Raw genomic sequence first — 23,324 nt, 5'->3', positions numbered from 1 at the left:
TAATTCGTAGGATATTATGTATTTAATATTATAAAGTAGTCTCAACAATCAATAACATTGTGTTATGTGTTTAATGTCATTGGGACTGAGAAAAGGATAAAGTTATTGACTCACTCGGGAACCTCCACTTTTGAATTATCACACTAGCGAAATTTTTATGTGCAGATTGGTCAACAATATTCACTATTTTTTTTTTGTTTTTACCACCGACGCCATGCTTTTTTCCGCGCGCTTTGTTTCTTCTTTTGAACACATCGTTTTACTTAGAGCGTCAACAGATGGCGTGGATTGTGGATTGAAAAAGGAATAAGGAAAAAGAAGTCACATCACGCTATAAATTATTATGAACGATTAATATCGATTTTGATAACTTTTTTTAATTAATTAATCCGTAGTCGAGCGACTGATGCGGGCCCCGGCTGCTGTTAAGTCGTTGGCCGAATACGCAGAATGGTTGTAATTTTATCCCGAACTTCAGACAGGCGTCTCGAAAATTTTTCAGAATCAAAATAAAACACATTTGCTTTTCTAACTACAGTAATTATGCTGTGTAATTTCGTTGCTTAGACAATGAAAAATAAAATGGATATTGTCAATTTTATGATCACACTACAATCTTTACAACTAAATTTTAAACTTATTCCCCGAAATTCTCACTGAACAAACATTATATCTCAATTGAACTAACGCTCGCAAATTGTGACTAGGATATTGACCTTCAGACCGGATGTAGTCAATAATATGTCTAGTTTATTTACTTTATTATTTCCAAGTCTCAAGGTTGACGTTCTAGAAGTTCGCTTGAAAATAGATTTGATACTTTTAGTAAACAACAGACGAAGCGTTTAAATTGAGACTAGGTTAAGTGTCGATCCACAACCAACCTTATGCAAATTGTGCTTAAAGCCAAAAGGGTGAATTATATAATACAATCCAGTAGCGTAAACATAATAATAATTAAAAAAAATAGTGCCCATTTGTATTGTAAATTTAAAATAAGGAAATCAATTTTTTCATTATGTCAATGTCATTATTGGCGCGAAATAATAACACTTTTCGGATACCTACTAGATTGTTACCTACGAGATACTTACGAGATAGTTGTTGGATTGCAATTGATAATTCGGCTTAGCGACACAAGGCGCGCGGCGGCATCCGCGTTTTTATGTCCACGGACTCCGGTGATACCAGACGAACCGTAAACTCCTTTGCCCTTCCACAGGAAAGTTTATTATTCGAATTGGTAACCTTTGGCAAAAAAAAATTACTGCACGTTTTTTTTGATGTCTTCACAGGCAAAGGGACGTTGATGAATAGTATATACAGTTTGTAAAAGTTAGAAGTTACAATATTGATATGCAACACAATCGTTTATTGTAGTTTATACCGCAACTTTAGAATTATAGGGACGCAACCCACAAAATGTGTTTTTTGGCAAACATCAAACAAAAAATTTCAAACCGAAATGACGTAGAGGAAGGGGACGGAGTGAAAGAGATCGATGGATAAGTTTGTTCCTAGATAAGCAACTCAATCACTCAACAAAGATGTTAACGGGCGTCGGCCACGAGATGGCTACGCTTCGATTATTTTCTCATTGCTCCTGTAGATGGCAGTAACTATTAACTATCCTACATTTTATTTTTAATGAAGGATATTATAAATTTTCAGAAACCACAAATTAATAAAATTTGATCAATCTGTCTACAACAAATAAAAAGTTGTATGATTTTGTTTTGTGTTTAGGTATACAATAATTAAACGCCTTAACTTTAACAAAATATAAGTTTAGGGGCATCCGCTACAAGATGTCGATAGTTTCCATACAAAAAAAAAGAGAACTGATGTCCCAAGGCGAGTGGCGGCGTTTTCGTCGTTGACGTCCAACTGAGATGCGACACCAGTCTCCATTGTATTAGGTCTCACTCTGTAAATCGGTACACGTAACTGAGTAGGCTGAATGTTCATACATAAACGTGCCAGCTTACAAAATAAACCTAAATGATATCTATATGGTATTATCTCCGGTTTTCCCGAGTCCTAGACGTAATTAAAACTATAATGCTTTTATGATTTAAAATAGCATTAACAAAAATTCAAATCGTAAAATTGAACTGTAAAGCTTAATTTAATGCTTTACGTGTCAAGAATAGTTAGCTTTATTACCGGGCTTATAGAACTAGCTAGCTTGCTTCTAGAACCCTCTGGATTCCTTTGCAACGATAAACTTAAAAAATAAAATAAAAACATCAATTTTAATACATTATCTAAATTGTATGCGCGTTACTACTGAATTTCAACAAATAAAAATAAAAAGTTTGGTTGTTTAATTTGCATAAAAATTTAATGAAATTAAAATTTAAGACTGCTATTGGTCATGACACTAGACGCTAAACACAATGGCGGCCATTTAAAATATTGTGTTAATAAGAAGGTGGTACTAATAGTTTTGACGACCAATGGCGCTTCACTTTTACTTTTTAATTACGAATTTAATTCATTTAACGGAGAACAAGTTACGCTTTTTTTTGTTTGTTATTTTTTGCAAATAGTTTTTACAGTCGAGAACGTTATCTTGTTAATGAAAAAAAAGAACCTGCTATTTTCTGGCGTCCTAGCAGTATATAAGCAAATTGAAGGTCAGATTATTTTGTTTAAATAATTTATGTGTAGTAACGCAGTAGCTGACCCGACAGACTTCGTAGTGCCTCAATCGATAAATAAAAGACTTAAACTTTTGTATAAAATAAACTTAAAACAAACAAAAGAAATCAAAGAGAAAACAAAATTGTTATTTTTATTTAATTCCGAGCATTTTCATATTTATCTACCCTTTAAACCTTCTTTGGACTTCCACAAATAATTCAAGACCAAAATTAGTCAAATCGGTCGATCCGTTCTCGAGTTTTAGCGAGACTAACGAACAGCAATTCATTTTTATATAACTATATATAGAAGAAGATAGATATAGATAGATAATCACCAGTGCTATTTCTTTTCGATATTAAAATCTAACGCGTTTTCGCTTGTTTTGCAGACTCGTTCTTATATTATTATAGCGCGTTATTTTACAAGAACTATGCTGATATAAAAATATATATTTACGAATGCGAATTTCAAAAGGAGTTTCGAGAAAACACCATTTTTCGTTTTGCGTTCCACCTCAACAAATGTGGATAAGAACGGCTTTGTTTATGCTTTTTTTAGAAGTCCAATGATTTATTTATGTGTTTTTTTATGTATCTATCGGCGGAGAGGAAGATAACTTTACGAAAACCTAAAGACATGATTAAAATTACTTTTCACATTATGATGGAGTGTGCGCGGAACGATGATTTGAGACAACAATTCTTTGCAAAATATACAGATTTTCGACAAGTTGGAGGTGTAAATTACGTATTAGCCTTTCCGGAATCCGAAATGGCTAAGTCACTTTATAAAATAGTTTTGGTGGGCCTTCAGAGACGTTAACATTTTCCTTTATTTTTTTAATATAATAACTAACTTTTGCCCGCGAATTCGTCCGCGTGGAATCGTTCACAAATGATGCTTTATTTTAGAGCAAATTCGGTCAGCATAAAAAACGTTATAGTGAGCCAACCTTAACATATAGACATATGCTGTCGCGGACTTTTTTTAGATCTCTTAAAGGGGAACAATTCTGTCATACATTATTTTAGCGAAACTTTAATCGTTTCTGCAGCGCACGCAGCGGAAGCTCTCAAAAGGGAAAAAAACTCCGGTTTTGAAACATTATTTATTGGTGCTCCGGTTGTATTGGTCTTAGCGTGATGTTATGTAGCCTTCCTCGATAAATGGGCTATCTCTAACACTGAAAGAATTTTTCAAATCGGACCACTAGTTTCTGGGCTTAGCGCGTTTAAACAAACAAACTCTTTAGCTTTATAATATTATTAAGTATAGATTTTGTTACTCTCTTTTGTTGAACAATTGAGTGGCATATTTATTCACTAGATGAATAATCTCCTTATATAAAGATTTAAAAAAATATATTTTTCCGGATTATATCGCGTTTCGATTTTGTTTTTTGCCGCATATCGAATACTATACCGTGATCACCAACGACTAAGGCTTATGTTCCGATATACACTGCAAGCGCAGTGTGCTTAGTGCGAGTTTTTTTTAACGTTCTCGATAGCGAAAAAGTTAGCTCATATTTGTATGGAATGGGATAGTTTGCGTACGTTAGCCGCTAGAGGCGCTGTTCCAAGTGCATACAAAATTGGGTTAACTTTTACGCTGTCGAGAACGTTAAGAAACTCGCACTAAGCACGCAGATCAGTGCTCTTTCTTACTGGGGAGAAATTCGTTCCGTTAAGGACTGACGGTATGCAGTCGCAGTGTCCTAGAGACATATATGACGTCATCGATCGTCGCCATTTCTCGGCTGGGAGCACTGCAAGGGTTTGCGAAGTAAGGTGCTTTAGGTACTGAAGTGTTGTAAAATTAAACCACCCGCACAGCTTAAAACACTATCAGTTTATTGTCAAAGAACAGAAAGCACAAACACAAAGAAGGAGAAGAGGGTGAAGACATATGAAACAATACATGAAGCGGCAGTATATAATATTACGAACTATTTTATTACTTTCGTAAGCCAAAATTATTAAGAAAGCGCAAGCGTCTCGCATTAAATCGACCAGCTGACTGACTTTTCTTTTCTTTTTTTTTTTATTGCTGAGATGTGTGGACGAACTTACAGCAAATCTGGTGTTAATTGGTTACTGGAGCCCATAGACATCTACAACGTAAATGCGCCACACACCTTGAGATATAGTTCTAAGGTCTCAGTATAGTCACAACAAATAGGCGGGGCGGTGGTACCTACCCGTGCGGACTCACAAGAGGTCCTACCACCAGTAATTACGCAAATTATAATTTTGCGGGTTTGATTTTTATTAGACGATGTTATTCCTTCACCGTGGAAGTCAATCGTGAACATTTGCTGAGTACGTATTTCATTAGAAAAATTGGTACCCGCCAGCGGGATTCGAACACCGGTGCATCGCTACATACGAATGCACCGGACGTCTTATCCTTTAGGCCACGACGACTTCAAAGACTTGGCGAGGGCCGATACAAAATATTTCTAGATGTACATAATATGCATTTATTTTATATTTCTACATTGAAAACAGCTTTGTTCACTCGCAGTCACTATATAAAAATTCGGATCGTTTGTCCGTTCAACACACAATTAATTATTAAAATTTAAATCTATTTTTATATCTTACAATGTATGTAATAATAACAATATTATGTTACAAATAATATTTAACATGCTACAGTACTATGATCGTGTGATCACTTTTAGCGTGCATAACCTCACTTCCCCCGTATATGTACCTTATTTATTAAATACAGTAGACCCAGTTAAAGTATTTATAAAATTATTGTCATTTCTCAACAGTATTAACCTAAAATTATTAGTATTATTAGTACCAGTATTATAATTATAGGTATATATTATTTATTCCTAAATCCAATTTTCCTAAAACTTATCTAACTTATATTTCCTGATTTGCTTTTTGCTTCCTAACCTTTATTTTGAAAGTGGCCAATAGCACTTGGTGTTGGTTCCAAAAAAAAGAACCTCACTTTAATGATACGGCTATTAAGTTATTATTATTATACATTAAATTTATATATTAATACGTGAAGCAAAAACTTTGTACCCCTTTTTACGAAAATTGCACGGACCGAAGAGTATGAAATTTCCCACGCTTATAGAGAATATAGAGGAGTGCTGAATGCTAATATTTAGGCATAAAAAAAACATTACATGAATAAAAAAGACATTACATGTACACTACCATGTATTTCACACACTGACACACACAAACATACACATATATACGCTTTTGTTTATTGTTTAAAGTCTGTGGTCAAATTGAGAATAGATTGATATGTACCTACTGTTTGTCTTTAATATTATTTGTCTATAGTGTAGCCTTGTCGAAATCTGTGATTATAAAAGTAAAGTCTTTGACAATAGAACCATAATGTTGTTCAAAGTTATAATTTAAATTACAAATTTTGGCCGAATTTCGATTACTGGACGACCACTAGTAGTAAGTAGGTTTAGTTGCTTGAAAAACAATATACATATTCTTTTACTAAAAAGAATACTATATAGTTTTTAATCTATACAAATGAATTTCTGTTCGTTAGTCTCGCTAAAACTCGAGAATGGCTTGGACCGATTTGGCTACTTTTGTTCTTGAATTATTTGTGGAAGTCCAGAGTAGGTTTAAAAGGTAGATAAATAGGAAAATGATCGGAATTAAATAAAAATAACAATTTTGTTTTTTCTTTGATATGTCCGCCGTCGGGTTCCTTTCGTTTGTTTTAAGTTTATTTTATACAAAAGTTTAGGTCTTTTATTTGTCGATTGAGGCACTACGAAGTCTGCCGGGTCAGCTAGTGAAAATAAAAAATTTAAACAATACTTTTTTTGTTCAAATGAAAATAATGCCAAAAAACATCGGCGCACTATACTGTATTGCGTTTAGTTTTAAACACTAACCAGTAGGTATAGTTAACTATTTTATAAAGGAACACCTTCTCAGTATACTTAACTGACGTCACACATTACAGCTTAACCGTACTCGTCGAACTCGGCAAAGAGTTCGACGTGCAACCTAACCCATGAATCAGCTCGCTGAGTTTCTCGCCGGATCTTCTCAGCGGGTCGCGATTCCAATCCGGTAGTAGATTCATTCGCGAAGCAGCTGCTCTTGAGCTGTTAGGTCTCCTTCGGAGGCGCTCGGGTAGCTGTTAGCAAATCCCACCCCTCCTGGCTGAGCCTTTGCTCGCCCACCCGTCCTGGTGAAACTGGAAAGGCCTCCGGGCCACCAGTAATCCTTCAATCAAAGTTTCATGTTTGTTCGTATTATAGTTTTATTTATTTGATAGATAATATCATTGTCGAATATTATTTTAATTATTAGATTTTTTGAACTTTGCAAACATAGGTATTGTGCTTTAATACGTAGTGAGTTTTTAACGGGGACGCAGTGTGCTTAGTGCGAGTTTTTTAACGTTCTCGATAGCGACAGACGGAGGGTCGTCGTATCCCATTGCGGGGCCACCGAGCGGGCCTCGGGGAACTGAATCTCCCTACCTAATGAGGCAGGGGTGATGCACTGCAGGCTGGTCTACTGCAGGCTTGAGGTAGTGGAGGGTAGGACTTTCCTTTTTCTTTATCTTCATCTTGTCCGTCTTCTCTTCTCTTCTCTTCTTCTTTCTTCGTCTTCGTTCTTGGGGGCGATCGCTGCTCTCCTCTCGATAGCGTAAAAGTTAGCTCATATTTGTATGGACTGTGATCGTTTGCGTACGTTTGCCGCTAGGGGCGCTGTTCTAAATTCCTTACATAATTTTGTTAACTTTTACGCTATCGAGATCGTTAAGAAACTCGCGCTAATCACACAGAAGTGTCATGTGGCGCTCTTAAATTATATTCAATATTTTAGTGTTTCGTGGTGTTATATTAAATGATTTTGTTAGCATTTTATGCAGAGAAAGTAATAAAATGTAATGAATATGATTTCACGGTGCTTTACGAGTGTTTTCATGTTGTACCTAAATGCCGAAAGCTTTTAATTAGGCTGGCAACGTAATGAAGGCGCTTGATTGAAGGCAAAGGACTAGATTGGAAAATTAATTTACTCGACTACACAGAACTGTTAACGCTTTTTTTTGCAGTATATTTTTTAAAACAATGAATGTTGGAACCGGCATACGATATTTTTTGTCGATTCATCCGTTTGGACAGGCAAAGGATACACACCCCATACAGCCAAGCCTTCCAATTATTTTTTGGTAAAATGTCATTTTTGTTAAATCCATACTGCTGTAGAGGTAATTTTTGTCTGTCTGTACAGTATCGATTGCATTCCGTTTAGCAAAGCAGTTTTTCCTTACACATGCCAAGTTTCAAAAACTTACAATGCTTTTTGTTATCAATGATCAGCGTTTAGTTGCTATCTTTTTTTTCAAATATGCTTTTATTTTTGTTTTTGCAGAGTTTTAAAAATATAATAAATACACGAAAATATTTGGTTTGTTACCTTTTATAAATCAGAGACAACTCTATAAGGAAACGGATTAGGGAAACAATAAAAAATAGTAATGTTACAAAAACTGCCGTTCATCAGAGTACCAAGTGATGACTTAACTGACGTCACACATTACAGCCGGATCTTCTCAGCGAGTCACGATTCCGATCCGTTAGTAGATTCATTCGCGAAGCAGCTGCTCTCGAGTTGTTAGGTCTCTTTTGGGCCCGGGCAGCTGTTAGCCAATCCCACCCCTCCTGGCTGAGCCTTTGCTCGCCCACCTGTCCTGGTGAAACTGGAAAGGCCTCCGGGCCACCAGTAATACTTTATTCATTAAAAAAAACCTTAAACTGATCACAGTGTATATTGGAACTTGTGCTATACAAGACATTCTCCGTCGGCACTTAAATATTGTGTTAAACACAAAACCACAGTGCTCGAAACATCAAAAATAATAAAAATATAAATGTTGTAATATTAATAAGCTAGAGATAATACCGTAAAAGTGTCCTTCATATGGCTAAGCCTCTGTGTAATTTCTTCTTAATACGCTTTTCTTCTCGCACTTCTTTTTAATACGCTTTTATTAGCTTCATACGTATGCTAGTATGTAACGGAATCTTTGAACATGATTTTGACACCCTTCAAAACGTCGGATTAACTCGAAATTTGGTATACTTATTAAGGACCGATGACAATTCAATATTTTAAAGAGTTTGATCCGTTATCCTTACTAGAATAATCAGGATTAGCGATTTTTTGTTTTTCCTGAGACCCGGAGTGTCTGCGTCAATACCAAGAAGGGAAACTATCAGGCGCGCCGATCACCTATTTCTCGGGTAAGTTACCGACTGATTCAGATAAAATAAAATAAATATATGTAAGCTTGTAAACTGCATGTTGTGTACGTGGCCATAGAGTAAGATGATATATAAGAATGACATTGGCACTGACACACTCAGATAGAGAATTTGATCTTGACCGTGAAGTGATTTATGAAATATTGGAAGTAAAAAACCTTTAATTGTCGATTTTTCTATTTTTAGGTGAATAGATTCACAATGTTTAAATGTTTTTAGTGTTTAATTTTATAATAACAATAAATTTTTCTATTTTTAGATAAATCAAATTTGCGTTATTTACTCCAGTACCATCTGACATATTACAAATCGACAATTGTCAGAGTTTGATTGGATAATAGTAGATCATGAAAAAATTACAATTTGAAGTTGAGCTGGCGGCAGATGAAGACCCGAAGAATAACATCTTGATTATAAAATCAGTAACAAAAGAAGATGGAACAACATATCTCATACCACCATGTTTGCAAGCAGCGAAACATCACCCTCAATTGGTAAAGTTACCAGAATTTTTGAAAATAAAAAAAACATTACAGAGAAGAGGTCATAATAGAAAGATGTGGATGTCCATGCCAAGTGATGTTTTAGCACTATACATGGATGATGCTGAAAATATGGTATTTAATGATTATTTATTACAAGAAATGACTCAAGTCACAAGCCAATCTATTACAGATGGAAAATTATTGGAAATATTAGAGAAATTAAGTGATAAAACCAAGGTCAACAAAGAAAAACATAACAAGTTAAGCAAATTGAATGAAAAATTTGTTTTAAAGAAGTTTGATAACAAAATCACTAACGCCAAACAATGGTTGCAAAATTTGAGAGTGAATGTACAAGATTTGATTTAAATGATGATACAGAGAAAATTAGTGCTTTGAGATTATTTTTAAATGACTCAGAAAGTGACTGGTATGAGTCTATGTTAATTAAACACAGCTTAAACTCGATGTGGCAAATATGGCAAGCAAGTTTCCTAAACACGTTCGCAGATAAAAGTTGGTCCTCTGTAATGTATGCATTGAGTTTCAAACATTTAAATGGCTCTCTTCTGGAATATGCATTGAAAAAGCAGAGATTGTTACTCGAGTATAATAGTGATATAGATACCAGAACTCTCACTGATTTAATTGTTATAGGATTGCCAACTTATATTACAAGTAAACTAGATAGACAAGAGGTAACCGACCCAACTCTTCTGTTTAATGCCTTACGGATGCATGAAAGTCAGAATAAATATGTACAAAAACATTTTACTGAAAAGAAAAGCTCGACTAAAACAGAAGCTGAATATTAAAAAAAATACCTTGTCAAATATGTTACAAGATGGGAAAGAAAAACAGATTTCACTCTGAAGATTTGTGCTGGTTCAAAGAAGACAAGAAGAGTAACGACAGTGTAAGACACTGCAAAAACTTGATGTTGGAGATTGATGAATTTCAGGATACAAAAAACTAAATATTCCCCCACTAATAGATGTTGAAGTTACACTGGATGACACATTGAACTGCACAGGTATTTATGACCCTGGCTCAAATATAACCTTAATAAATTCCAAATTAATAAAAGTAACAAATTCAAAGAAAAATTACATAGAAAGTAAATTCAACACAATTGGTGGTGGGGGAAAAACAACAGGTTTAATAAGATTAAAGGGAAAAATACTGAATATTGAAAAAGAAATAAATGCATTCGTTTGCAAGGATAAAAACTTCACTCATGATTTACTTTTGGGACTGGATACAATAAAGCGGTTTGGATTGACCCATGATGGGAATTTAAACATCCAACTACAGAAAGGTGCCAACCCAACTGAAAATAAATATGTCAGCCCCACTAAAGAAATGGAAACCAGGGAGTTTAATTATGAAATAAATTTCAATGAGGGCATAGATGTGAATAATTTTGATATAGATACTACTTACTTGGAAAATGACCAAAGAATGAAAATTAGTACATTATTAAATGATTATAAGCACATATTTGCCAAAGATAAATATGATGTAGGCCAAGTGAAAAACTATGAAGCATTTATTGTTCGCGACGGACATGAATAAATATAAGATTAGAATAGATATTGTTCGCGACGAACATTGATAGTTTAAAATAGATAGAAAATATAGTAATAGATAAATAGTTAAATAGAGATATGTTCGCCAAGAACAGCGAAAATAAATAGACATCCAAATAAACGGATATGTTGTGAAATAATAAATGTGAATAGAGATAGTTAAAAATAGAAAAATAGATATAAGTAAATTTGTAAATATTTGTTTGAAAATAAAGATTGGTCCTCGTGGTCTTTAATTTGGCGTGGGAACGCAGGAGCGAGTCACAATACGGGCGACTAATAGAGCGACTAGGCAAACAATAGGCGAGCGAGGCGGCCGAGAGAACAATAGACGCCCACCGTGCTCGGACTCATAATAGCGCTGGCCGAGTGCGTGTGGGCGACCATAAATAGAGGGCCTACCTCGCTGCAAATTCAGTTCGAGACAGCGAGCCGACGAGTCAAGACCTCTCCGGAAGAAGAGGAGAGCGCCAACCGAACAAGAAAAGACTCGCTCCTACGCCCTGCGCCGGTCAAGCCACGAGGACCGTGTGAACGCCATACTTGAAGCCTTCGTTATTTTCCTCGAACCAATCCCAGCACCCGTTCCGCGACAGCCACTGCGGCAATACTCGAGCCACCACGTTTCAACGAGTAAGAAGTCTAAAAATCACACGTGGTGGCCGAAACCTGAGCGGTGGCCGTCCGGAATATTGGTCCTTCGAGCCGGATTCATTTGAGGAAAACCGAAGAAAATTGAAGATTGAAGATTGAAGAAATGGTGCTCACACGGTCCGAGAAGATGAGGTCGTCACGCCTTGACCGGCCCGGCAACGAAGCTGTCTCGGGCTCAACTTCACAAGACGCACAGCAACGAGCTGTGTCGGCCGCGCCGCGTTCGGGAGTGACGCAGGGACCGCCACCGATGGCGGCAACCTCCTCCCAGTCAACCGCGCCGCGTTCGGGAGTGACGCAGGGACCGCCACCGATGGCGGCACCCTCCTCCCAAGTGGAAAAGTGTCCGGGAGTGCCGCGGGGCTCACAAGCGATGCCCCCCTCCCGCCAAATATTGCCTACGCAATACTCGCCGGCGTCGCCAACGGGACCGAACAGCGGGGTCTGTCGTCGAGTGGTCAGACCTCCCAGCACCGCGACACCGGCAACAACTTCAGGCGACGCAGCAACGGAGAGCGTCGTATCCGCGAGCCAGAACAGAAAAGAGTCAGCGCTCACGGCCAATCCAATTGTACACGGGTCCCACACCACGGACGCCGCTGCCAAAATCTCGACGACAGAAGAAGGCTCCACACTCCGCGACGGGATGGCGCCACCAGTACGAGGATCTTCAAGAAAGTCGAGTCAACAGTCACAACGGCTGTTGCTTATGGCGCGCCTCAAGGAAGAGCATCTTCGCGCCAAAGAAGAACAAGCCCGACTCCAAGCAGAGCTCGCCGCCGCCCGCATCTCAACATTAGAAGCCGAAGCGCTCGTTGAAGAGGAGGAAGATGCGCGCACAACACTCACGGAGGACGAGAACGAGCAATCACAGCGCATCGATACATGGCTCAGTCAACAACGATCGATCGCGCTACACGGAGTCGAAGAAAGAGTAATGCAGCCAACACACGGATCACCAGCCACCATCGAGCAACCGCAACTGGAACTTCCCGCACCAATAGAACAGCTGAAGCTACCGGCCCCTGCCGCGGCACCGATTGCCGTACCTGTCGCACCGAAGAGCGACATCGCCGAACTAGCAGCTGCCATCGCGACGGCCGCCCGCCAAGCCAGGCCCGGACCATCGCATCGGTACTACGGGGAGCTTCCAGTGTACAGTGGATCGCACCAAGAATGGCTCTCCTTCAAGGTCGCCTACGCCGAATCAGCGGACAGCTTCAGCGCCGCAGAGAACACTGCGAGACTTCGGCGTACGTTAAGAGGAAGAGCAAGAGAAGCGGTCGAAAACTTGTTGCTGCATTACACCGAGCCCGCCGAGATCATGCGGACTCTAGAATCGCGCTTCGGACGTCCAGAAGCAATCGCCGCAACGGAGCTGGAACGACTGCGCGCGCTGCCACGCTGCACGGACACACCGAGGGACATCTGCGTATTCGCGAATAAGGTGAACAACGTCGTCGCCGCTCTGAGGGCCCTCGACCGCGTACATTATATGTACAACCCGGAGCTCACCAACATCACATCGGAGAAGCTGCCGTCCACTCTACGCCACCGCTGGTTCGAATTCTCAGCGACTCAACCGGCGGGAGAACCGGACCTCGTCAAGCTGTCGCGCTTCCTGCAACGCGAGGCGGACCTGTGCAGCCCATACGCACAGCCGGAGCCAGAGACGAGAGTGGAGAACACCAGCGGTCGGCGGAAGATGGTGAACACGCCTCAGAGGACGCACACCACGCAAGCGAAGGAAGAGAGGAAATGCGCAGCATGTCAGAAGCCGGGGCACATCCCACAAGATTGTCCCGAATTCAAGAGAGCAGCCGTCAGCGAGCGCTGGGATACGGCGAAGCGCGAGAATTTGTGTTTCCGGTGCCTACGGTTCCGGTCCCGGGGACACGTATGCAAAAAGAAGAAGTGCGGCGTCGACAGCTGTGAACGCACGCACCACGAGCTGTTGCATAAGAAACCAGCATGGCAGAAGCCGAAGGAAAAAGAAGAGGCGGTCACCTCGACGTGGGCCGCAAGGAGTGCGACAGCCTACCTAAAGATGGCGCCAATTACTGTTATCGGACCGGCGGGAGAAGCAGATACATGGGCCCTGCTGGACGACGGGTCAACGATCTCGCTGATTGACGAAGACTTCGCGAGACGAGTGGGCGCCAAAGGACCGATCGAACCCCTCTTCATCACTGCCATCGGAGACAACAAGATAGACGCAACACGCTCACGACGCGTCCCGCTGAAGCTATGCGGACGCACGGGGGAACCGCAAGACCTGAATCTACGGACAGTCAACGGCTTAAAATTAACACCACAGCGACTGAACGTCGAAGTCCTCGCGTCGTGCCATCACCTCACCGACCTCCGCCATCACTTCAAAACGAGCTACGCCTCGCCGAAGATACTGATCGGCCAAGACAACTGGCACCTGCTGGTGACGGAGGAGATGCGGACGGGACGACGCGATCAGCCAGTGGCGTCTCGTACTCCGCTCGGGTGGGTCGTGCACGGAGCACATCCGGGAGGCAAGAGACAGCGCGTCAACTTCGTGGCACACGCGACGACGGCCGACGCGAACATGGACGAAGCCCTCAGGCACTACTTCGCGATCGAGGGACTCACCGTCGCCGCCAAGACACCGAAGAATGACCCAGACGAGCGCGCGCTGAAGATCCTGCGAGAGACCACTCAACAGCGACCCGACGGCCGCTACGAGACCGCACTGCTGTGGCGTGAGGAGAGCCTGAAGATGCCCAACAATTTTGAAGCCGCGCTGAATCGCCTGACGTCCGTAGAGAAGAAACTGGAGAAGGATCCAAATTTGAAAGAGCGCTACAAGCAACAAATGGACGCACTGGTAGCGAAAGGATACGCCGAAGTAACTCCGTCGACGGGTACGAAGAAGCGAACCCGGTACTTGCCACACTTCGACGTGACACATCCCAAGAAGCAGGAGAAGCTTCGCATCGTGCACGACGCCGCTGCGAAAACTAGAGGGAAGAAGCCCAAACGACTTCCTGCTCACCGACCCGGACCTGCTGCAGTCGCTGCCCGGAGCGATGATGTACTTCAGGCAGCACGCCGTCGCCGTCTCCACGGACATCGCGGAGATGTTATTACAGATAGACGTCCGAAGCGAGGACCGCAACGCGCTCCGGTACTTGTGGAGGGAGGACCCTTCACAAGAGCCTATAGAATACCGGATGAGGTCCATCATCTTCGGCACGACAAGCGCACCTGCAACCACCATCTGCGTGAAGAACCGACTGCAGTACCCGGACGCCGCCGACCTCAAGCTCCACACGTACGTGGACACGAGCAAGTACGCCCACGACGCCGCGTTGCACTGGCGCGTGGAGACGCCCGACAGGGAGATGAGGACCTCCCTAGCCAAAGCCCGAGTCGCAACCGTAAAGCCAACATCGATACTGCGTCTCGAGCTACAAGCCGACGTGATGGGAAGCCGCATGGCCGCGGCCATCACGGAAGAACACAATAGAAAATGAGAGTGTTCTGGACAGACAGCGCCACCGTACTGACCTGGCTACGAACGGGGTCGAGGTCGTATCGACCGTTCGTCGCTCACCGCATTGCAGCGATAGAAGAGAACAGCACTGTGGAGGAATGGCGCTGGGTCCCCACGAAGGAAAATGTCGCCGACGACGCCACTAGAGAACTACCCGTCGGCTTTGAAAGAAACCACCGCTGGTTCATAGGCCCGGAATACCTGAGACGGCATCCGGATGATTGGCCCGTACAACGGACTGCAAGAAGGGCAGAAGATACGGGCGAAGAGAAGTGCGCAACGCTCGCCGTGAGCAGAGAGAGCCTCGGTGAAGCGATCCCGGACCCAAGACGCTTTTCAAAATGGGAAAAGTACCTGCGTGCAACGGGGCGAATACTGCAATTCGTCGACCTATGCCGCAGAAGTCGCGAGCGCACTCATTACAAGAGGACCAGACGGAACCCGCGTTCGGACCCGACGTGGGAGAAGAATAGAAAGAAGACGACTTCGAAGACCCCGCTGAACACACCGCGGACGCCAGAGCAAGCAGTCATTCAATGGAAGACTTTAGACGCCGACACGCTTCGACGCGCCGAGACGCTCATTTGGCGACAGAGCCAGCGGGCGGCCTTCGAGGAAGAGATTTTGGCGCTCCAACGAGGGAAACAAATATCCCCAGCGAGCCGACTGCGAAACTTGCCCGTAACTTACACGGACGGGATATTGAGAATAAACGGACGCATCGGCAACATTGAGGGAGCTGACGTCATCACCTCGCCTCTCGTGCTAGACGGATCCCGACGCGAAACGAGACTGATGATAGACTTCATCCATAGAAAGATGCACCACGCCGGAACCGAAGCTACGATCGCCGAGTGCCGACAGTCGTACTGGGTCTTACGCCTACGCCCAGTGACACGGAGCGTGATCCACAATTGTCTTCCGTGTCGTATCCGCAAGGACACTCCACCGCGTCCAGCCACAGGCGACCACCCACCGAGCAGACTGGCACACCATCGGCGACCATTCACATACGTGGGCCTCGATTACTTCGGGCCCTATCAAGTCACCACCGGCAGAAGCACACAGAAGCACTACGTGGCCATCTTCACATGCCTCACTACGCGTGCGGTACATTTAGAACCGGCAGCGAGCCTCAGCACGGACTCAGCGGTGATGGCACTCCGGCGCATGATCGCGCGCCGGGGAGCTCCGACGGAGATATGGAGCGACAACGGCACCAATTTACGGGGTGCCGACAAGGAGCTGCGCCAAGCTTTGGACAAGGCGACCGAGCATGAAGCGAGCTTAAGGCTTATACAATGGCGCTTCATCCCACCGGGTGCGCCTTTCATGGGCGGCGCCTGGGAGAGAATGGTGCGGGCGGTAAAGGCCGCGCTCTCGGCCACGGAACAGCCGAGGCACCCGACGCCCGAAATATTTCACACTCTGCTAGCTGAAGCAGAATTCACCGTGAACAGCCGACCTCTCACTCACGTATCGGTGAGCGCCGACGATCCCGACCCTCTGACGCCGAACCACTTCCTGCTGGGAGGCCCGGCGCGAGTCCCCGTGCCGGGCAAATTTGACGACGCCGACCTCATAGGGCGCGCACACTGGCGCGCAGCACAACGTCTGGCAGATGTGTTCTGGAGTCGCTGGCTCCGGGAGTACCTGCCCGACCTGCAGAACCGGCGGGAGCCCCACAGCCGCGGGCCCGCCCTGAAGATAGGCGACGTCGTGATAATAGCAGACGGAACGCTCCCACGGAACACCTGGCCACGTGGGATCATCCAGGAGGTTTACCCGGGGGCCGACGGCATCACTCGAGTGGTCGACGTGCGCACCGCCGGCGGTATCCTGCGACGCCCGGCGAAGAAGATTATCGTGCTGCCCACGATGACCGCCGCTCACCAGGGAGGATGCAGCGACGTGAACGACGCTGCACGGCGGGAGGATGTTCGCGACGGACATGAATAAATATAAGATTAGAATAGATATTGTTCGCGACGAACATTGATAGTTTAAAATAGATAGAAAATATAGTAATAGATAAATAGTTAAATAGAGATATGTTCGCCAAGAACAGCGAAAATAAATAGACATCCAAATAAACGGATATGTTGTGAAATAATAAATGTGAATAGAGATAGTTAAAAATAGAAAAATAGATATAAGTAAATTTGTAAATATTTGTTTGAAAATAAAGATTGGTCCTCGTGGTCTTTAATTTGGCGTGGGAACGCAGGAGCGAGTCACAATACGGGCGACTAATAGAGCGACTAGGCAAACAATAGGCGAGCGAGGCGGCCGAGAGAACAATAGACGCCCACCGTGCTCGGACTCATAATAGCGCTGGCCGAGTGCGTGTGGGCGACCATAAATAGAGGGCCTACCTCGCTGCAAATTCAGTTCGAGACAGCGAGCCGACGAGTCAAGACCTCTCCGGAAGAAGAGGAGAGCGCCAACCGAACAAGAAAAGACTCGCTCCTACGCCCTGCGCCGGTCAAGCCACGAGGACCGTGTGAACGCCATACTTGAAGCCTTCGTTATTTTCCTCGAACCAATCCCAGCACCCGTTCCGCGACAGCCACTGCGGCAATACTCGAGCCACCACGTTTCAACGAGTAAGAAGTCTAAAAATCACACGTGGTGGCCGAAACCTGAGCGGTGGCCGTCCGGAATATTTATAGACCTACAAATAGATAAATATTGCTCAAAAAGACCATATAGATGCTCCTTAGATGATAAGGAAGAAATTGAGAAGCAAATTGGACAATTGCTAAAGAAAGAATTAATTGAAGAATCTTACAGCCCATTCGCAGCACCAGTAACATTGGCATTCAAACGGGATGAAGGAAAGAAGTCAAGATTGTGTATTGACTTTAGAGATCTTAATAAGATTATTACCCCACAGCCACAGCCGTTTCCTCTAATAGAAGATCTAATGGTAAAAACGATAAACTGTAAATATTTTACCACCCTCGACATTAATTCTGCTTTTTGGTCTATACCATTAAGGATCAGCGACAGAAAAAAGACAGGCTTTGTTACACAAGAAGGTCATTATCAATGGACTTGCCTTCCCTTTGGACTGAAAACATCTCCGGCAATTTTTCAAAGAATCCTGACTAATGTAATAAGAAAACATAAGCTGTCAAGCTTTGTGATTAATTATATTGATGATATTATGGTGTTTTCGAAAACTTTTAGTGATCACATGATCCATTTATCGAAACTACTGGATGCAGTTGCTGAAGAAGGATTCCGTCTGAAATTAACAAAATGTAAATTTGCAGCACAGTCTGTAAAATTCTTGGGACACGTAGTAAAAGGTAATACAATCACACCTTTGAAAGATAACCTCAGATCTATAGCAGAATTTGCAGCACCACAAAACAAGAAACAAATAAGACAGTTTCTAGGTAAAGTAAATTTTTATAATAAATACATTCCGAATGCTACAATAACTCTTGACCCAATACACAATCTACTTAGGAAAAACGTCAATTTCGATTGGTCAGCTGATTGTGAAAAAGCTTTCCAAACAATAAAAAATAATTTATGCTCTGCCCCAATTCTTGCTATTTTCGATCGAGAAGCGACAACCTTTATATACACTGATGCAAGTATAAAAGGAATTGGCGCAATACTAAAACAAACACAGAAATGTGGAGAAATCAAACCAGTGGCATACTTAAGTTGAATGAATCACAAAAGCAGAAGAAAGCCATATTTTTAGAATGCTTAGCCATTAAAGAAAGTTTAAAGTTTTGGCAACACTGGCTAATAGGAAAATCGTTCACAATTTATACGGACCACAAGCCACTAGAAAATTTAAACATAAAAAACAGAACAGATGATGAACTGGGAGACATGACTCATTACCTATCACAATACAACTTTGAAATAAAATACAACCCTGGTAGAAATAATATAGAAGCGGACTGCTTAAGCAGAAATCCTGTGTTTGAAAGCCACGAAAACGAAGAAGATAACTTGAAAACAGTAAATATTGTAAGGATTGAGGAAATATTGGAGGACCAGAACAAAAATCTAAACATACAGAACAAACATAGTTTTATTAGAGAAAATGGTATATATTACAAAAGGAACAACAAGAGGAAAAAAATCATTTTGTCCGAAGACTACAGTAAAATATTAATAAAAAAGGTGCATGAGCATTTGTGTCATGTAGGAATAAATCAGATTGAGTCAAAAATAAGACCTTTCTACACAGCACCAAATCTACTGGATAATATAAGATTGATTTGCCGTCAATGTGAAGTTTGTATAAAAAACAAATCACGGTTGAATAGGAATTATGGACTCATGTCACAATTAGGACCGGCAGAAAAACCTTTCCAAATCATGTCCCTAGATACAATAGGAGGATTCGGTGGTAACAGATCTTCAAAAAAGTATCTACATTTGTTGATAGATCATTTCACACGTTATGCTTACATATCATGCTCGAAGACACAACTGGCTAAGGACTTTATAAAACTGGTAGACCAAGTAATCAAGGATAATGAAGTTGAAATATTGCTCTCTGATCAATATCCAGCACTGAATTCAAAAGAGTTTAAAAAATATTTAAAGGACTACTCTGTTAATTTAATTTTTACAGCAGTAGATGCTCCTTTTTCAAATGGTCATAATGAGAGGTTGAACCAGACGCTGGTAAATAGGATTAGATGTGTCCTGAATAGCAAAGAGAAAAGAACAGCTTGGACAACCGTGGCAATGGATTGTGTGAAAGCCTACAACTCAACAAACCACACAGTGACAGGTTATTCGCCTCTATATCTGTTAAGTAGGGAACCAACCGATGTACTACCAATGAATCTAATAAAAAAACAAGTGGAACCAGGAGAACTGGAAAAAGACCGTCATACAGCATATCTCAGATCAAAAAAATCACATGAATTGAACAAGGCTATTTTTGACAAAAACAGAATAAATTACAAGTTTCAAAAAGGTGATATGGTTTACATAATGGACTGTAATAAGTTAAACAGATCTAAAATGGATGAACTAAGAATAGGTCCTTTTGAGATCGAAGAAATGATATCAGATTCAGTATGTAGAATCAACACTGGAAAGAATAAAAAGTCTTTGGGATTGTACCATGTGACAAAACTCATTCCCCAGTTGGATTATTCAAATTAGCCCGAACTAATTTGCACTTTTGAGGGGGGGAGATGTAAGCTTGTAAACTGCATGTTGTGTACGTGGCCATAGAGTAAGATGATATATAAGAATGACATTGGCACTGACACACTCAGATAGAGAATTTGATCTTGACCGTGAAGTGATTTATGAAATATTGGAAGTAAAAAACCTTTAATTGTCGATTTTTCTATTTTTAGGTGAATAGATTCACAATGTTTAAATGTTTTTAGTGTTTAATTTTATAATAACAATAAATTTTTCTATTTTTAGATAAATCAAATTTGCGTTATTTACTCCAGTACCATCTGACATATTACATATATATATGAAATAATATTAAAAAATAAACAATGAATTATAACAATTTGGGTTGCATGGTATCAATGTTATAAATATTTTATGATCAGATATGAGTAGAAGGGTTATTTTGACAATATCCTGAAAAGCACCCCACGCTTTTTTTTACAATAAAATCATTTTTTCTTGCACTATTTTTAATTCAAATTTATTAAAATTTATTTTCTATTTTTTAGTTGGATTTTCTATAAAAGCGTACTTTTTTAGTTTTTTTAAACTATTTATTTATTTATTTTGTGTTGTTTAAATGAGTGGAGTTACGGAACGTAAATCCCGACCTTATTCCTTACGAGGTAAGATTGAAGTCTCACATGTAATGTCCAACGGCTGCCCTGCCTTTCAAACTAGAATGCGATACTGCTTCACGGCAGAAATCGGCAGGATTGTTGTACCTATCCCTGCTAGCTTACTACACACCCTAATAGCAATAAATACGATATTAATGTTTTATTGCTAATGTGGATGAACGAACTGACAGCCCACCTGGTGTTAATTTTTCAAGGAGCCTATAGACATCAGTATACTGACAGTTACAACGGTTGCCCCACTCTTCAAACTGAAACGCATTACTGCTTCACGGCAGAAATAGGCGGGATGGTGGTACCTACCCGTGCCGATTCACAAGAGGTCCTACCACCAGTAATTACGCAAATTATAATTTTGCGGATTTGATTTTTATTACACGATGTTATTCCTTCACCGTCGAAGTCAATCGTGAACATTTGTTAAGTACGTATTTCAAAACAAAAATTTTTACCCGCCTGCGGGATTCGAACACCGATGCATCGCTTGATACGATTGCACCGGGCGTCTTACTTATCCTCTAGGCCACGACCACTACAATAATGTTATAAATGCGAAACAGCTGCTCTTGAGATGTTAGGCCTTTGAAGACGTTTCAGCAATTTTCAAGAAATTCCCACTCCATCTGTCTATGCCCGTGTTTTCCCCCCAACCCTAGCTCACCTAAAAAGGCTTAAAGATCACCAGTAAAAGTCCATTTTTTTTAAATACCCAAAATCCCTGTAACCTCAAAATCGCACCGTTACTTATATTCACTGATTGATTATATCTATATCTATATACTAATATATAAATCTACAGTGGTATTTACGAATGTTCCGTTATAACTACTGAACCATGCATCCGATTGACTTGAAACTTGGTCTCCGTGTAGAAAATACATGTACGTAATGGATAGGCTAATATTTAGATGAGTGTTGGACTGCCTCATAATAATAACAATAAATAATAATGTTATATTTAAATGCCCAGCGAAGCGGGCGAGTACGGCTAGTAATATTATAAAGCTAAAGAATTTGTTTGTTTTAACGCGCTAATCTCAAGAACTACTGGTCCGATTTGAAAAATTCTTTCAGTGTTAGATAGCCCATTTATAAAAGCACGCTAAGACCAATACAACCGGAGCATCAATAAATAATGTTTCAAAATCGGGGTTTTTTTCCCTTTTGAGAGCTTCCGCTGCGTGCGTGCGTTAATTTTAAATGCCCAGCGAAGCGAAGGCGAGTACGGCTTGTATTTTATAAGAACGAAACATTTTCGAAGCGAAACAGAAAAATGTTATGCAAGAACGGCTCGTTCGCTTGACCTTTAACTTGTTTACGTCGCGCGTCTAACTGAATTAAGCAGGGTGGTTAGGCAGTAATAATATCGACTGCATTTAAATAATCCAATAATGTTTGTTTATTATTTATTTCAACACAGAGAAAACAATCTTGAAATTCGTAATAGCAAAACTCGCTAATTCGTCGTAGCCTAAAGGATAAGGCGGCCGGTGTACTCGTGTTGAGAAGCGCGGTTATGTCGGTGTTCGAATCGCGCAGGCTGGTCTAAAAATTTACAGTAACCCTTTTTCTGAGACCACGAACGTCATATGCCTCCGCCAAAGTTCGCCACAATAGCTGGTCCTCCGCAGCCTGTATCTAGCGGATTCCCGCGACTTTTAGCAGGTCATTAGTTCACCTCAGGGTAGGCTACCCACCCTGCTCTTTCCAGTGTGCGGCCGCCACTCGAGAACTTTTCGGCCCCAGCGGCTATCTATTGCCCTACCCACTGCCACTTCAATCTGGCAATCCTTCAGGCTATCAGTCAGTTACTTTGGTTCTTCTGCGAATTTTTTTTTATACTTATTGTACACAAAAAAGAAAATACAATAAAAACAGATTTAAATACTATGTACAAAGGCGAGCTTAACTCATTCATGAGTTTTCTTCCAGCAAACCATTAGCTGAGAGAAATACGATGTATAAGAGGGGAAAAGTTTACAATATAAAAGGTATTAAAGCATGACATTTAAACAAAGGTTTAAAAAATATATACATATACACAACCATTATGACACAAATAAATACGTAATATATCTAATATAAAAAGAACAATACATATAAATAAACATACATAAAACAATAACTTAAATAAAATTAAAGTGACAGGAAATGTTTCTTAATTTGACTCTTAAAATTGCGAATTTCGCAGGGAAATTCCCAGCATAGCCCCCTCCTTGGCTCTTTGAGTGACTTTGAGCCTTCTGATAAGGCCCATTGTGTAACACCTTTACAACAATCATATTTTTTATAATAAAACTCAAAGTCGCGCAGAAA

General features: G+C 41.3%; 3 protein-coding genes across 4 annotated transcripts in view; 2 read left to right on the top strand and 1 right to left on the bottom strand.

Annotated features, from left to right (window-relative positions):
• Positions 1-23,324, bottom strand: part of LOC114247089 (uncharacterized) — a 109,277-nt gene that overhangs the window by 21,767 nt on the left and 64,186 nt on the right. The window lies entirely within an intron of this gene.
• On the top strand, positions 8,952-10,590 carry LOC114240542 (uncharacterized). The gene is given in 5 exon segments (XM_089738238.1): positions 8,952-9,124; positions 9,198-9,757; positions 9,760-10,184; positions 10,186-10,234; positions 10,237-10,590. Coding segments are annotated over 4 exon segments (1,053 nt in total). The 5' UTR covers positions 8,952-9,124; positions 9,198-9,285; the 3' UTR covers positions 10,344-10,590.
• Positions 11,047-15,165, top strand: LOC149500031 (uncharacterized). Its single transcript, XM_089738237.1, has one exon. The coding sequence runs from the start codon at positions 11,770-11,772 to the stop codon at positions 15,163-15,165; it is 3,396 nt and encodes a 1,131-aa protein (XP_089594363.1). The 5' UTR covers positions 11,047-11,769.

Source organism: Bombyx mandarina, chromosome 24 (genome assembly GCF_030267445.1).
Source record: "Bombyx mandarina strain Sakado chromosome 24, ASM3026744v2".
Taxonomy (NCBI): Eukaryota; Metazoa; Arthropoda; class Insecta; order Lepidoptera; family Bombycidae; genus Bombyx; species Bombyx mandarina.
Note: the sequence above shows the minus strand (reverse complement) of the source record. Positions and strands in the feature narration are given on the sequence as shown.

Bases quoted from the DNA above. Each gene is read 5' to 3' on its own strand.
- LOC149500031 (XM_089738237.1), top strand. From the start codon at position 11,770: ATGGTGCTCACACGGTCCGAGAAGATGAGGTCGTCACGCCTTGACCGG.